The following is a 16,062-nucleotide window of genomic DNA, read 5'->3' as shown; positions in this document are numbered from 1 at the left end:
TAAAAAGATGACTTATAAAAGCAGTGAAAGGCTATTAACTCTTTGACTGAAACCCCTAAATAAATATATATTTTCCAATGTCACAACACCATGAAAATTGTTTTTCCAGAAAGAAAGACAACCTGGTGCTTGAGTAAATATGGCAATAATAAAGGTGGAAGAAATCTGGAAAATTTACATGTATATGATGAACAGAATTGGCCAATTGCGAAGTAAATTGTTATTCAGAGATTATGAAGGAATATTTATCCATCCAATAACATATCCTTACCATTTAAAATGTGCCAGGTAGTGTGTAAGAAGTAAAATGTGATCATGACAGTCAAGGTTCTGGCCTTCTGAAGCTTGTACCGTAGTGACACCAAAGCTTTTATTTTGCTCTTTGGCAGTGGAGGCCTCTGGATAAACCAGGATTATTTTGAATGTCTATCAAAGTAAGTAAAATTAAGCATATAAACGAGTTGAACGTTTTTAATGCATTTAGTCAAAATAAAGTATGCAAACACTTGGGAAATGTTAATATAATATTCTAGGTTTTTTTTTTATGTAAAGTGTTATAGGATTTTAAAAATGTGAGCTGTGGAAATCATAAAAAAGGGAAGAAATGGATAAATTCCAGTTGGTAAAATGGAAAAATTTCTTCACTAGAGAATATTCCAACGAGCCAAAATTGAATAGATTATGCATGCAGAATTAAATATTATCACAAATTTTACCCTATAATAAAGAACAAAAGCAAACATCAGAATCGCTTCTTAACTACCTGAAAGTATTATGATTGTAATTCTTTATCATTGTTAACAATTCAGTAATCATTGTAGTTGTCTTTTATTGTACCCTTTTATTGTACCTTTTAATATTTTTACAAGTATCAGAGTATTTTGTCCTCCTCTCCATCCGGTAAGCCTGATATTCTATTTCCCCATGGAGAGGCAGACAGCTTGAGTCTGTGTCCTGTCTCAGTCACTGACTAGGCGAGTGACCTGGTTAGGATGGGGAAGTTATTCCAGTACTGGTACCCCAGTTGCTTCCTTAATTAAAAGGGCTTAGTAATAACTCACAGAATTATCAAAAAGATTAAATGTTATATTCAATATATATAATGTATTTCTTTAATGTATTGAAGGAGAAGCAGAATGCCTGGATATGGTAAACACTATAAAAGTTTTATTATATTACTATACTCAAACCAAGATTATTTTTCATGCTGATGACGTCTTTTTCCTCAATTGCTTTTTATTAGTGGGAGTAGGAGCCATGGCAAAGGGAGCTGCAAATGCATGGATAGGGGGCCATGGTTATTTTATGTACACGTATATTAGTAGCCCCTAGCACAGTGGCTGGCACATTATAAATGCACATACAAGTTATTTGTTGGGTAAGTTAATGAAATTGAATATGATTGATTATACTCACATCAAAACAGTTCTCAACGTGTTCTGCTGTTTACCTAAAAATCACTTTTCTGTTGATTGAATACCGTAGATCCTGTTGGAAAAGACTTCTAGCAATTTGGTTTTTCTCAATTTGTATGGCTTGTACACGCACACCTTCTAAGTCTAAATGCTAGAACTGTCAAAACATTTTTTGAATAAATGGAATGTCTTTTAGACTTCATGAAAGATTGCTCCAACTATACATTTTTCCTTAAGTTTAATTTTAATATAGAAACAAACCCAAGCGAACGCTTTTGTGGTTGACTTTTGAACTTTGTATTTTTAAAAGATTTTTTCCATTTTATTAATGAGAAAAAAATATAGAAAAGAATATTCCTCCCTGTGTGAAATTTGTTTTGAAGAGCCAGTTATGTGTTGTGATAAAATGTCATATATGTAATAATGATGCAATAAGCACATTTCTACCTTTTTTTGGAAAACTATGTTTTTTGGAAAACTAGTGAGCTAGTTTTTAATATTACATCTAAATAGTTGAACAGATAACATAACTTTTAAGTACTATTATTTCAACAGGCAGTAAGTTTTGTTTGTTTCCAAGAAAACCATTAGCTGTCTGCACTTTCTAATTATGTTTCAAAATTCTGAAAGATGGGAAAAAAGGTGAAACTAAGGGGAACTAAGTGGAAATTGATTAGGAAGATCAGGAAGTTGCTTCCATTTGATTCCAACTGAAATGTTGTTTGGGTTTCAGTAAGTGAGCAGGTTGTAATTCCTTCATATATTTTGTACAACTCCTGTTCATCTTCTTCAGCCTTTTCTTAGTAGGTCCGAGTGGTGTCTTTCAGTTTTAAATGTATATTGGTATAATACATATTTTCCCATCTCTTTCATTCTAGGCATTGAAGAAACAAGAAGCTAAAGCACATGAAGATGAGGGAGTGGTGAAAAATAAGCTAAGACAAACTGAAACTGAGAAGAGTCAAGTAAGATTTGAAAGTTATCTTTCAAAGACTAATGGTGCTTGGGGCCAGTGACATTTGTTGAGTGCTTTGAGGCCATTCGTTAGAACAGAGCGCAGCCTTTATGTATTGATGTGGAGTCCCTGGGTTGGAAGCCTCTGCCATTTTGCTGCTCGCTCTTAGAAACACGTACAGGTTATTTGCTACCTTTTCATCTGGCCACTCTCCTTTTGTAGAGGTGAGTGAACCTTGCCTGTTCCTTACAGGGGAACACCTGGGGAGCTTGCCTTGGCTACGGGATTAGGAAAGACCTGTTGTTTAAAGGCTGGGCATTTTGGATATATTCATTTTCGTGATAGAAGATACTTATAGTTCAGCCTAGAGGAAAAATCTTCTGTTATCATTAAATATTAAGGACTTTTGACATATGGGGTCTGTGCAGAAGGTATTCAACCATATAATATGAAAAATAGAGACATTTATTGAAGAAGATACAAAGTACAAGGAACATTGTACATAGGACAGTGATGCCTCAGTCCCCTTCAAAGTAGGCACCTTGGGACCTCACGCAGTTCTCCCCGTTGCCATCAGCCGCGCTGTCATATTTTCCTGAATCTCATTGATGGTCTGAAATCTCTTCCCTTTCAAAGGTGATTTTAGTTTTGGAAAAAGCCAGAAGTTTCAGGGTGCCAAATCTGAGCTGTATGGGGGCTGAGTCACCTGGGTGATTTGCTGTTTTGCCAAAAAACTCTGCACGAGATGTGATGCATGAGTGGGCACCTTGTTCTGATGAAGCTGCCAGTCACCAGTTGCCCATAGCTGCAGCCTTCTGAATCATCCGAATAGTTTCTGTGGAGGAATGTTCAAGCTTAATGTAAAATTCCATGCAGATTTGTTGCTCTGCTCACTCAGCCATCTTACTATTATTAATAGTAAATAATGTAACAGCCACACAGTGCACATGCTCACTCAGTAGCCTACCGCCCCCATTGACCAGTACTTTGAAGCCAGCATTGTTCACGCATGTGCATTCCAGTCCACTGCCCTTGACTGCCAGGTTACATCGATGTCATGCAAACTGTTCTTGTTATATTAACAATGGCTGGATTCTCTCTGGACAGACCTTGTATATTCATGTTGGTGACCCTGTGAGCTTAGCATGTTAGTTAGAAAGGAATTCAGAGGCCACAAACTGTTCTCAGTTTGCAAATGAGTAGATTTATGGATGAGCACAAGGTAATGTATGATACAGTGCAAATTTTCCCCTGATGTAATGTTCCTTACTTCCTAATTGCTTTTTTATATCTAAAATGACTTCCTTTATTTTATTTCACCAACCAATGGCAAGGTAAATGATGCATGCCCACTTCCTTTACTGTAAACAAGGTATGTCAGGTCGCCAGGCCAGCTCTTTGGAAATTAAGACAGTTGGTATTCCGTGGGGATCCTGGCAGAGATGGGCCTTGGTAGATTTTGAAACTGTTTTGACTGAAGTGTGATTCCTTCCTTCTTTATTTCTCCATAGAAACAAGAAAGAGTACAGGTGAGAAAATATTTTGTATAGATCCTGTGATTTCACACATATTTTATTTTTTAAAAGTATGACATTTATTTTATGAGCCACATGTATAATTTTTAAAAAACATATAACGATTAAAAATTATTTTGAAGTAGACTCATAGGTTGTTGTAAAACAAAACCTACAGATAGGTCACATATTTCTCTCACTGTTTCCCTCCATGGTAGCATTGTGCACACTTGTCATTTAATACTGAAGTCAGGGAATTGACATTGGTACAACCCTCAGTTCTCCTGCACTCATCTGTGTGTCGAGTGTGTGTGTGTGTGTGTGTGTGTGTGTGTGTCGAGTTCTACATGGTTTTATCTCGTGGGCAGATTCACGTTACTGCCCCATGGTCAGGACGCCGCACCGTCTCGTCAGTGTAGTGTTCCCACATGCCGCTCCTTGGTAGTAGTTCCTCCCGCATGGGCAGTGTTTGAAGGACTAACGTATTGATAGTAGGAACATCAGAAGAATGAGTGTTTGGTAAAAAAGTGTTTGCCCTGCTATGCAGTTAACTCTTCCAGACAGAGAGTCATCTCTGGTAATAAAATAGCTCTCATTCTGGTACAGACCCCCTTTCTAAGCTCTTTCTCACAGTTAAGGGGAAGAGCAAAACTACCCTGAGTCTGTTGGGTCTTGAGTGTCATCAGCTCAAAATAGTCCTTGTGCCCAAAAGGCACATTTTGGGGTGGCATTCTGTTCCTCTTCCATCCTGCTATATTTTTCAACTAAAAGTAACCTAAGCACATTCAGTCTTTGCAGGGTATTTAGTCGCCTAACAGGCATGTTTTTTTTGTGGCTATTTACGTAATAGCAGTATTATTCAAGAAATGTTAAATGTCTATTCTGGACTTCGATATTTAAAAGTTTTACCAATATCGTGGGTATTGGAAATATTAGGAGTGTAAGAATACATGAATTCATCAGTTGAATGAAATATACTTTGAGTCATTGGGTCTTTGAAGTTTTTACTCTAATTCAGTTCATATGATACTGTGGGTACTAATTTAAAGACCAAATTGCTTTAGAATGTAGATTAAAATGACTTAGAACTGGAAGGAATCTCAGAGGTTGTTTAGTATAAAAATCCTTATTTTAGAGGTAACAGAAAGGAGGCCTAAGGAAAAGAGATTTAAACAAGGTCATAGCTGAGATGAAACTGACTGGGAACCCGGCCCTCTGGAAGCGCGATCTGGTTCACTTTGTGTTATGCAGTCAACACCATTTCAGTGGAAGCATTCCTTTGTGTGTGTAGCAGGACATTTATCCTTTTATATTATCTTCCGAAAACTTTTCAGCTTTTCTCTTCATCTCTGCTCACACAATTTAGTTAACTTGTGTCTCATTGGACATGTTTCTTCCTCCTTTGTTGAAACTCCAGCTTGCCCAGGAGTTGGAGCTGTCTCGGAGGCTACTGAATCAGTCCGAAGGCAGCCGAGAAACACTTTTGCATCAAGTAAGTCTATGCGAGCTCTGATAAGCTGCTTTTAAATTAAGTCAGGACTGAGTCTTCTTCTCTATTCAATGTCTTTGTGAAAGGAAAAACCTAGGTCTAGAATAATTTTTTCATAACGAATGTATATCAGCATACATAAGTAAAAGATGAAATCCTTTCAGGAAGATTTAGAGAAAGCTAGTAAAAACACCAGCCCCAGTTTCCATGTGACTGTGTATCTTGCTGGTGCTATTCCAGTTTAGGACTTATCTCTCTTAGCATAACCAGTGTAAAAGTGAGACTGGGTGTGTAAGATAAAATTTTCCCAGGGGCTTAATTTTCTTCAAGGAGGCACTGGAGAGGGAAGGAGAAGTACAATAAATTACAACACACTTTTGCTTGTTCAAGTTACTTGGAATGCATCATTGTCTTATATTCGTATTTTCAAGATGCTGGCTGTCCCTTTTTAACCAACACTAAGGCTTTCTTAAAGCATAATATTTTGCAGCCCATTGGCCCACAGTGGGAGTTTGGTGCTTCTGATGTTTAAAGTTCTATAACTTGAAATAGCCATCTTGCATACATTGGATAGGGGCTTGTGGCTTTCTAATGGTCTCTCTGCCTGTGTTTAATATAAAATGCATTTGTACCTTCCTCTGTTTTGAGATGTGGGTTGCATAACTCACTACATAATATGTTATGGAGGCAAAAATGTCAGAAATCATATAGATGGTTAGAAGGAGTATTACATTTTGACAATTAGTGCTGAAAATACGCCACATCACCTGTTTTACAAAACTTTTGAAAATATTCCTTGGCTTTGTTCTTCAGCCAGTGGTCCATTGGAATTAATGTTGGCAGAGTTCAGACTTTCTCTTTTGGTAGTTTATATTTGTATTTAATTTCATTCTGATTTTTTTGGAACTCTGATTTGTACTTTATTTATAATGTCATCTTTTGAAGTAAGAGATTTCTGTGTTTGGGTTGTCATTGTGACTTAGCCGAGTGTTTTTGCCATTGCTAACTTTTTAAATGGTCTTGGGGGATATACCTGGTATGTGCTGGGCAATTTTCTAGTCTCTAGAAATACAGAGATGAATAAAATAGTTCTTGACTTCAAGAAGTTTATAGTTTATTCAATAGTGCTTATTGCTTATTTAAAGGGAACAGTACTTTGACTTCAAAATCTGCTAACTGATGATCCTTTTTCTCCAGTTTACCAATCAAGAGGCCATGTTCACATGAAAGAAACTAAGTGAAAAATATGAAAACATGTAGTACTTAATTGGAGGTGGTTTTGGTTAATAGTAGTAGAGTGAACTGAGGTCCAAATAAAGGATTTTTTAAATGTGATCAACAACTTTGTCACAGTAGACACAGAAAAGGGGAAAAGACATTCATTCTTTGAGGAAGGAATGGGAGGAATAAAGAAATGGAGCAAGAGATTATTCCACCGTGTTCGGCATGTCAGGGAGATTAGCTTGGTTTGGCTTCACCTGGTGCTTGCAGTGGCCCAGTAGAAGTAAATATTTTCCCTAGGACAGTAATTTGTAAAAATTTGAGAGTTCAATTATTCTTTTTTTAACTTTTAAAACTTAATCAAAGTTTTATTTTGACCATCTGTGTTTAGGTAGAAGAACTCCGCACACAGCTTATGAAAGCAGAAGGCGACCGAAAGGGTTTACAGCATCAAGTGTCTCAGATCTCCCTGCAGCAGCCAAACCAGCAGGATGAACAAGGAGATGACTGGAGGTTTAGGAGAGGTACCACTCTGATTTGTAAATATGTAGGGATTTTGATCTTTCTTAAATACTTCCATTTTCAGAATCACATTCCTTATGTTGTGCTTTTGTCATCTTATCTATTTCTTGATTTACCACGAGGTTTTCCAACAAGGTAATAATGCAGCATCCACTTTTTAACAACACACTTTATTTTTCAGTTTTGTATTTATAGCAGTACTGAGCAGAACATACAGAGATTTCCACATACCTCTGCTCCCCCTCATGCCTGGCCTCCCCCATTATCAACATCCCCTGAAGAGAGCGATGTTTGTTATAACTGATGCATCTACACTGATGAATCATATCATCCCAAGTCCATAGTTTGCATTAGGGTTCATTCTTGGTCTTGTGCATTCTGTGGGATTGGACAAATATATAATGACACCCATTTACCATACAGTATCAAACAATAGTTTCAGTACCCTGAAAGTTCTTTGTGTTCCACTTATTTGTATCTTTATCCCCCTTAATATCTGTCAACCACTGATCTTCCTACTATCTCCATAGTTTTGTCTTATCAGAATCTCATATAGTTGGAATCCTATGGTCTATAATCTTGGCTTCTTTCACCTTATAATATACCTTTAAGTTTCTTTCATGTATTTTCATGACTGGTAGCTCTCTCTCTCTGTTTCTCTCTTTCTTTTTTAAACATTCTATGACTGTACCAGTTTATCTGTTTATCTATTGAAGGCATCTTGGTTGCTTCCAAGTTTTGGCAATTATGAATAAAGTAAACATCTATGTGCAGATTTTTGTGTGGATGTGTTTGTCATCTTCTTTGAGTAAATCCCAAAGAGTGTGATTAATGAATCGTATGGTAGGGATATGTTTAGTTTTGTAAGAATCTTCTAAACTGTCTATCAAAGTGGCTGTAGCATTTTTCATTCCTATCAGCAATGAGAGTTCCTGTTGTTCCACATCCTTGTCAGCATTTGCTGTTCCCAGTTTTCTGGATTGTAGTCATTCTAATAGGCTTGTGGTGGCATCTCATTGTTGGTTTAATTTGCATTTCCCTGATAACAAATGATGTGGAGTGTCTTTTATCATGCTTATTTGCCATCTGTATATCTTCTTTGATGAGGTATCTGTTTAGGTCTTTGGCCCATTTTTTTTCCCACATTGTTTGTTTTCTTATTGTTGAGTTTTAAGAGTCTTTTATATGTTTTGGATAACAATCTTTTCTCAGGTATGTCTTTGCAAATAATTTCTCACAGTCTGTGGCTTGCCTTTTCATTCTGTTGACCTCATTTGCAGAGCTGAAAATTTCACTTTTAATGAAGTCCAGCTTATCAATTATTTTTGTTTAGCAGGTTTTATTTTATTTATTTATTTTTTATTTTATTGTTGCTCAAGTACAATTGTCAATTATTTTTTATAGATTGTGACTTTGGTATTGCATCTAAAAAGCTGTTGCCAAAGTGAAGGTCACCCAAATTGTTTTTCTATCTTCTAAGCATTTTATAATCTTGTGTTTTACATTTAGGTCTGGGATCCATTTTAAATTAATATTTGTGGAAGGTGTAAGGTCTAAGTCTGAATTCATTTTTTAGCATGTGGATATTCAGTTGTTCCGGCACCATTTGTAGAAAAACTGTCTTTTTTCCATTGCATTTCTTTTGCTCTTTCCAGTTCTCTAGATGGAGTTGCTCATTGGACGTCTCTATATGCTGTTTCACAGTTGTTCAGTCCACAGATTAAATCTGAATTCATTCTTTCCTCGGAACCTGTTTCTATTTCTTATCTCAGTTGATGACATTATTGTTATCTGGATATCCAAGCCTAAAATACAAAGAAAATTCAAAATTATTTCTTCTCCCCTCTATGTAATTTGTACTGATACCCAGTCTAGTTATAGATCTTGACATTTCTTGAATTTCCCTAGCCTCTTTTTTGTTACCCCAGTTTAGGCATGCTTCATGTCAAATAAGTTACCCTCTTAACTTGTCTATTCTACTTCTGCTGTCATCGGTCTTCTGTACTGCAGCCACTGGGGCTCTTCTAAGACACCAGCCATTCAGTTTACTTGATTAAAACCTTTCATTATAAGTCACTGAGTTCTAACTATGTACAAGGCATTATGCTACTCATTTTACATGGTCTCCTTTAGTTTTTATAACTGCTCTATGAGAAAAGTACTATTTTTGTTTCTGTTTTAATGATTTTTTTAAAAGTCTGAGGAACAGATTGAGTACCTTGCCTAAGGTTGTTTGTGGGAAGGGGCAGACCCAAATGGTTTTCTCCTTGAACTTGAGCTCTTTTTTTTTTTTTTTAAACTAAGCTGTTTTTTTTTTTTTTAAAGATTTTATTTATTTATTTTTTAGGGAGGGAAGGGAGGGAGATAGAGATAGAGACAGAGAGACAGATAGAGAGAAACATCAATGTGCGGTTGCTGGGGGTTATGGCCTGCAACCCAGGAATGTACTCTGGCTGGGAATCGAACCTGGGACACTTTGGTTCCCAGTCCGAGCTCAATCCACTGAGCTACGCCAGCCAGGGCTGAACTTGAGCTCTTAATCGCCATCCTCTACTACCCACTACTGTGTATAGTGAGTGTTCTTCAAAATGCTGTATAAGAAAAAAATACTCTGGGTGTGGGAGGAGAGGGTTTGTAACATTATTTATACTTTATACGTCATGTTTTAAGTATTTTAATTTTGTTAATGTTTTATTATATATGTAGGTATGGGTATATACCTATATATTTACATATGGCCATGCTAATATTTTATATGTATCTATATTATAAAATATAGAAAATATTATATACGTCTCTACACCAAGTATATATTATACTTCACAAAATATACATATATGTATATGTATTTATATATGTAGCCATATGTATTATCTCCATATTTTATATAGTATATATTTATACTAATGTGATTATACATGTATATATACTACCATGTATATTATGAAACATATCTATATATAAATAGATATACACCATGGAGATATATATGATATGTGCACACACATATATATATTTATAAAATAAAACATAAAATGCATACATACATTTATAAAATGAATAAATACATTTACAGTTAAACAAATATGCACATTTGTAGGTTGTAGACCTAGCAGGAGTGGGCAAACTGTGACTCATGGGCCAAACCCAGACTTTTGTAAATAAACTTTATTGGAATACTGCTACTTCCATTCGTTTATGCGCAGTATAGGTTACTTCACAGTACAATGGCAGAGTTGAGTAGTTGTGACAGTGGTCTGTGGTTAAAATATTTACTGTCTGACCCATACCGAAAATGTTTGCTAATTCCTGGTCTGTAGGATAATTTTTAAGCTCCCTAGCAATGCATAGCCTGCCCGCTGACTTCCCTTTCCCTCCCTCGTATGTGTGAGCTACATAAAACTACTGTGCTTGCAGTCACCTGAGCATTAAATCTGATTTTGTATCTTGGTGCTTTATTCCATTTCTGTTCCTTGAAATACCACCCCATTGCATCCTTTGCCTGGTGGAAGTTTGTATCTAATCTTTAACTCTACTTAGTATCCAATTTTCCTACCTCAGCTTCTCACCAAGATTGAGTTAATCACTCCATTTTTTGGTACTATTTCTGTATAATAATCATTATGCTATTCAAGAATATCTATGAGGGGGGACCCAAAAAAACCTAGAATTATCTTCTGGAGGGCGGGCCCCTTGTTGTACAGGCCACCCCCACTAGGTGAGTGTTCTAGGAACCCATCTGTACCAGTGTACCAGCTGGTGTGAAGTTTTTTTTGAAGACTGTTTCAAAATGTTTGCCCATTTCACGATGGGTGATTTACAAGCACACCTACCCACACCAGGCTGAGTATTCAGCAGTTTTTGAAATGACATGACTCCCATGTCCCACCCTCCTATTCACCCAATATGGCCCCGAGTGACTTTTAGTTTTTTTTTTGTGGTTTCCCTGGGTGAAACAAATCCTCAAAGGGAAATGTTTTGCCAATGTGGAAGAGGTGAAACAAAAAACATCAGAAACACTAAAAGGCACCAAAATCAATGAGTTCAAAAACTGTTTTATGCAGTGGAAAAAAATGTCTCAATAGGTGTATTGCATCAAATGGAGAGTACTTTGAAGGTAACTGAAGTTTAAACATGTAAGAATTAATGCCCAATTTTTTTATAAATAAATTCTGTTTTTTTGGCCCCCTCATATATAGTATCTGTGAGTGTTCTTATCATGCTATTAAAATGCCTATGTACGTTCCATGCAAGGTACATTTGATATTTTAAACACTTTGATATTTCTAAAATTAAAGTGTGTCTTATAAATGGCCTGTATATTTGTGTTGGTACTGTTTCTTTTCATCTTTCCTTTTCTTGAAAGAAAATTGCTGGGAAAATAGTAGTTTAAAATTTGTATGTTCCAATTTTTGACATCTTAGATTCAAGGAAGTACTTAATGTTTGTTTCTGCTCTTGGAGTGCAAGCTCATTGAGAAAGGGGTTTTTGTGTTATCTCTGAAGAAGATGATATTAAAATGTGCGTCATAGACCAAATGTCTTATGTTGAGTTAAATGCTAACTCAATTTTTTGGTTCATGGACATACTTTCCAGATTTGTAGTCTCCAGCATTAGTAAATTTGTGGTCATGCACAATCAGAGATTTAATGGCATCATGTGTTTATGTTGCGAGAAAAGCATTTTGTTGTATGAACTTCACAGTAACCTGTTGGGAGTAGCTGAGCTGAAAATTCTTTTAGTGTTTTTGTTAGACTTTGAAGGTAATGTAGGGAAGTAAGGAAAGTTAAAGGAAAAAAAATATGTAGGAGTTTTGAAATTAATTGTACTAGAAATCAGATAACATTTTGCCTCAGTATCAAAGTGAAATAATTGTAGAAAACTGCATGAGACTTGAAACAATAGACTGACAAAGTATGAAGCCTGTTGAATGACGTTGTTAATAAGTGGATTATGTTAGCTGGAATATTAAGACATCAAGGCTTTGTACCATTTGAAAGTACATTCTCCTGTGAATAAAGAACAACCATCAAGCTTTACATTTCTCTCTTTGAAGGCATTGAGCGGGAAAAGGAGGGTCTGGAGAAGCAGATGTCGGATCTGAGAGCACAGCTGAACCTCAGTGCCCTGGCCTCCGAGTTGGAGGAAGTGAAGCGGTGCGTGGAGCGAAAAGACAAGGAGAAAGCACACTTGGCAGCACAAATAGAGGTGACTTTGCTATCTTTAAGCCATATTCAAAGGACTTTAGTTTTGTTTCGTAGAATTGCTTAATGAAATTTCCATATGAAGATTGTGGTATTTTATGAACTCTAGTTTAGGCTTGATAATGCAAAGTTACATAGATGACTGATTATATATAGGAATTTCTATGGATTTATTTCTCTTTCACTTGACCTCAAAGCCAGGAAACTATTAAACTCAAAAATATTTTTGTCCTAGTAGCAACTGAGTCCTTCCTACAGACGGAAAGGACTGTTCTCCTGAAGTAACAGTGAATTATCATTTATTTGGGGCCGGGGGAGAAACAGGCAGAACTTGCAGCAAAAACGTATTACTGATACTTCTTTAGAAACATAAAAGTTTTCAAGTCTCTAGCTCTTTTGCCATAGAGGTAGAGTTGTGACGCCTGTATGAATTTAGGGTTGTGTAATAACTGTGAATGCTGTAACCATGAATGAAGTGCAACCAGGCAGCTACCATTTCTCCTCACCTTTTGTCCAGCACAGATGGGGCAATTACCAGGAAATATTAAAAATCAAAGGAGAGAACTTCATAAAAAGGAAATGGCTTACTGTCAATTATCATTATGCGAAGCAGATCAAACATAGATGACACATTCAGAAATAGATATGTGTCAGTCCTCCTCTGTATGTTTTTATTGTGTTCTAGTTGTAATAAGTGGCCACATTTGAAGAAGCCCCCAGATTACAATGAAAGGTAGAAAATTGGTGTTAAATGCATCTAACTTCATATAATCCAAAGGAAACATTTAATGTGACTCTAGTTGAGTTTCTCTTTCATCTTTTCAGTACATTTATGGAAAATATATTTTAGATTAGGTTCAAGATTCACATTGTAAAAATAATTAAATATTGACCTACTCTTTACAAAGCTCTTTACATGTTTAATGATTACCCATCATAAATATCCTCAGAGCAGTTGTAATTGTAGGACTTTTAAAGTTTTTTTCATGGATATTATTCTAGTCCTTGATTCTCCTGACAGAAGTGCTAAAATGATTATTTTTAAGTGTTTTTAAAAGAACTACGTTAATAAATACCAAAGGTAGGAAACCCCCTTTGCCATGGTTTATAATGACACATTGGTCTGTCCTCCTTCCCTTCCTCCCTACTTCCTTTTCTTCCTTCCCATTTTTTTTTCATTTATCACTTGTGGAATAAATTGAAAAAAGATCTCAAATGTGCAGGCATTTAAAAAATTACTTATAATAACCTAGTAATGCTCTCATTCAAAGAGCCTTGCTTTCCCCTTGTCCCAACTTCACAGTTCTGTCACATTTTCACGCGTGTTAGGGAAGAGTTGGAATTCTTTTGTGTTAGTTTGGATTAATTGTGTGGTTTTAATGTGAAAGACAATTGGAGAGAAAGGTTGAACATTTACTCACAAATCAAATACTTAATGACTGTCTGTTATGTGCCAGGCACTATTCTAGGTTCTGGTGACAGGATGATGAACTAAAACGCAGCAGATTTCCCTGCCCCTGTGCAGGTGACATTTTAAAATTGATGCAGAAAATTCTTTGAGTTTGTCTCACGTCTAATTCAGATTCCTTTTGGATGATGGAAGACTTTTCTCCCAGTTACTTTTGGAAAATGTAATCAGGAAAAGACATCATTCATTTTGGAAGAGATTACAATTAACCAGTTTTATTTTTGTCTGATTTTCTTATATTCAAAAATACAGTAATTACCTTAATTAAATGTACATCAGTTGTTTTAAATTTAGTGACATTTCTGATTATGGTGTATTTATTTTTCATACCTTGTAGAGGCCCATTGTATATCTTTATTTCCAAGCTATTCTTACAGTGAAATCTACTGCAGACTTGGTGAGAGATATAAGTCATGGGTCACTCAATTTAACCTCTAACAGTTGCGAATTTTATTGAAATTTAATTGAAAAGCATTTGGCCTCTGCTTAATTTTTAGAAGGTTTTAGGTATTATGTGGTATTGCCTTATACATTTTATAAAAAATGGAAAGTAATCTTTTTAGTTCTTTCTTTTAGAGATCAATTATAAATAAGAAAAGATGCACAAAATGAGATTATTGTTCAGGCCCATTAACATGTATATGGTCACATTTCTTATTATTTGTTCAGTTACTGTCTTTCTCCTTGACTTTTAACACCTCTGCTGAACATCATACATAGTCTTATTAACTTATTTTTTTCTTAAAATTCCAAAATCCCATCTGTTTTTCCTTTGTCCCAGCTGTCCACTGTTTCTGTAATGACCTTTGTTTGTGTAAATCCTAAACCTTATTCCTGAAGCCTTCTTGGATTATATCTGTTGCGAGTTATAATCCTTCCTTTTGAGCCATCCTTTGCCCACATCACTACGTTCTTATGGCACTTTTCTCATGCTGTCTTAAAGTAATCTGAATATATTTCTTCGGGATTTCAAAGCGGGTTGAAATAAAGGAGAAAGGGGCTGCAGAAGAAAGCTGCCCTGTCATCACGACAAATCCAGTTTAGACGTCCTTACCTTAGTGAAGACATCATGTGTCCAAGTTTTGTCCTCAATCTGGAAACTTGAGTTTTCCGTGACCTAGAATTAGGGTGATCTGGGAGTCTGGTTCATATTAACAATGAAGCTGACAAGAGGTTAAGAGATAAGAGTGCCAGTTCATCTTGACCCAGTGGGAGACCTATATGGATATTAAATGTTATTTTCCTAAGCAAAGCACCAGTCTTCCAATTTCATATGCCTTGGTTTTGGAAAGCTGCTGCTGAACACAGAATCAGAGAACAATGATGTCTAATGGACTGTTAGCTCATAGCTGTGGCAAGGCTTCCCCACCCTCTGTCTCTCTGTAACAGAGTTCTTGTGAACAGAAATCCCTCGCCAGATTCTGTCTTTATCTCTGGAATGTGTTGACTTGTCTCCCTTCCTCCCTCCCTTCCTTTCTCTCTCTCTCTCTCTCCCCTCCCCTCTTTCCCTCCCATTCCCTCTCTCTCTTTCTCTTTCTTTCATCTTTCTAACAGTCTTTTACTCTGACATTTTGTATTTACATTTTCTTTTCATAATGTTGCTGTGCACAGATTTTGCTCTGGGCCATTTACCAGCATGCTGTTGATGTTACAATTCAAGCTTGTGGCATTCTGGGAGCCACTTGAATTAAAGACATAGCTCTTTTCGGATGGTAGATGAGTGTGGGTTAAGGACCAGGTCTTATATCTCTGTATCCCTTTGTGTGCCCCTTCAGTGTCTTATCTGTATTAGGCACTGAATTAATGTTTGTTGACTGAAATAAAATTTTGTGGAACCTTTTTTAAAAGGTTTATTTAATTCTTATTTGAAAGAGAAGGAAAGAGAGAGAGAGAGAGAGAGAGAGACATCGAGAGAGAGATCAATTGGCCACCTTCTGTATCAAGGATTGAACTCGCAACCCAGGCACGTGCCCTGACTGGGAATCAAACTGTCGACCTTTTGGTTATGGGCCAATGCTCCACCTAACCAAGCCAAACCAGCCTGGGCTGTGGAATATTTTTATGGTTATATTTTAAGGCTAACATTGTTGTCCAGTTGTTCCTTAATGGCACATTAATTTCTGAGAATGTTGTCAGTATTCATGGGGACCTTTTCTGCTTCTCACTAATTGCATTGGTTTTTGTTGATCCAGAATATATATTTTAAGCAGTTATTTTACACTGGGGGAAACACAGTGAAAATAGCTTGTAAAAAACCCAAATTGAAAGCTACAT

At 36.2% G+C, this 16,062-nt stretch overlaps 1 protein-coding gene across 7 annotated transcripts in view; it reads left to right on the top strand.

The window, feature by feature from the left end:
- Positions 1 to 16,062, top strand: part of CEP128 (centrosomal protein 128) — a 433,346-nt gene that overhangs the window by 81,532 nt on the left and 335,752 nt on the right. For all 7 annotated transcript variants that reach the window (XM_036012776.1, XM_036012791.1, XM_036012780.1 and 4 more), the window contains 4 exons: positions 2,294 to 2,380; positions 5,302 to 5,376; positions 6,986 to 7,118; positions 12,173 to 12,324. In XM_036012776.1, the coding sequence (XP_035868669.1) occupies positions 2,294 to 2,380; positions 5,302 to 5,376; positions 6,986 to 7,118; positions 12,173 to 12,324 (447 nt within the window). The remainder of the gene's footprint in view (positions 1 to 2,293; positions 2,381 to 5,301; positions 5,377 to 6,985; positions 7,119 to 12,172; positions 12,325 to 16,062) is intronic.

The sequence above is a fragment of the Phyllostomus discolor genome, chromosome 1 (assembly GCF_004126475.2).
Source record: "Phyllostomus discolor isolate MPI-MPIP mPhyDis1 chromosome 1, mPhyDis1.pri.v3, whole genome shotgun sequence".
Lineage (NCBI taxonomy): Eukaryota > Metazoa > Chordata > Mammalia > Chiroptera > Phyllostomidae > Phyllostomus > Phyllostomus discolor.
This window is presented reverse-complemented; position numbering and strand designations above follow the sequence as displayed.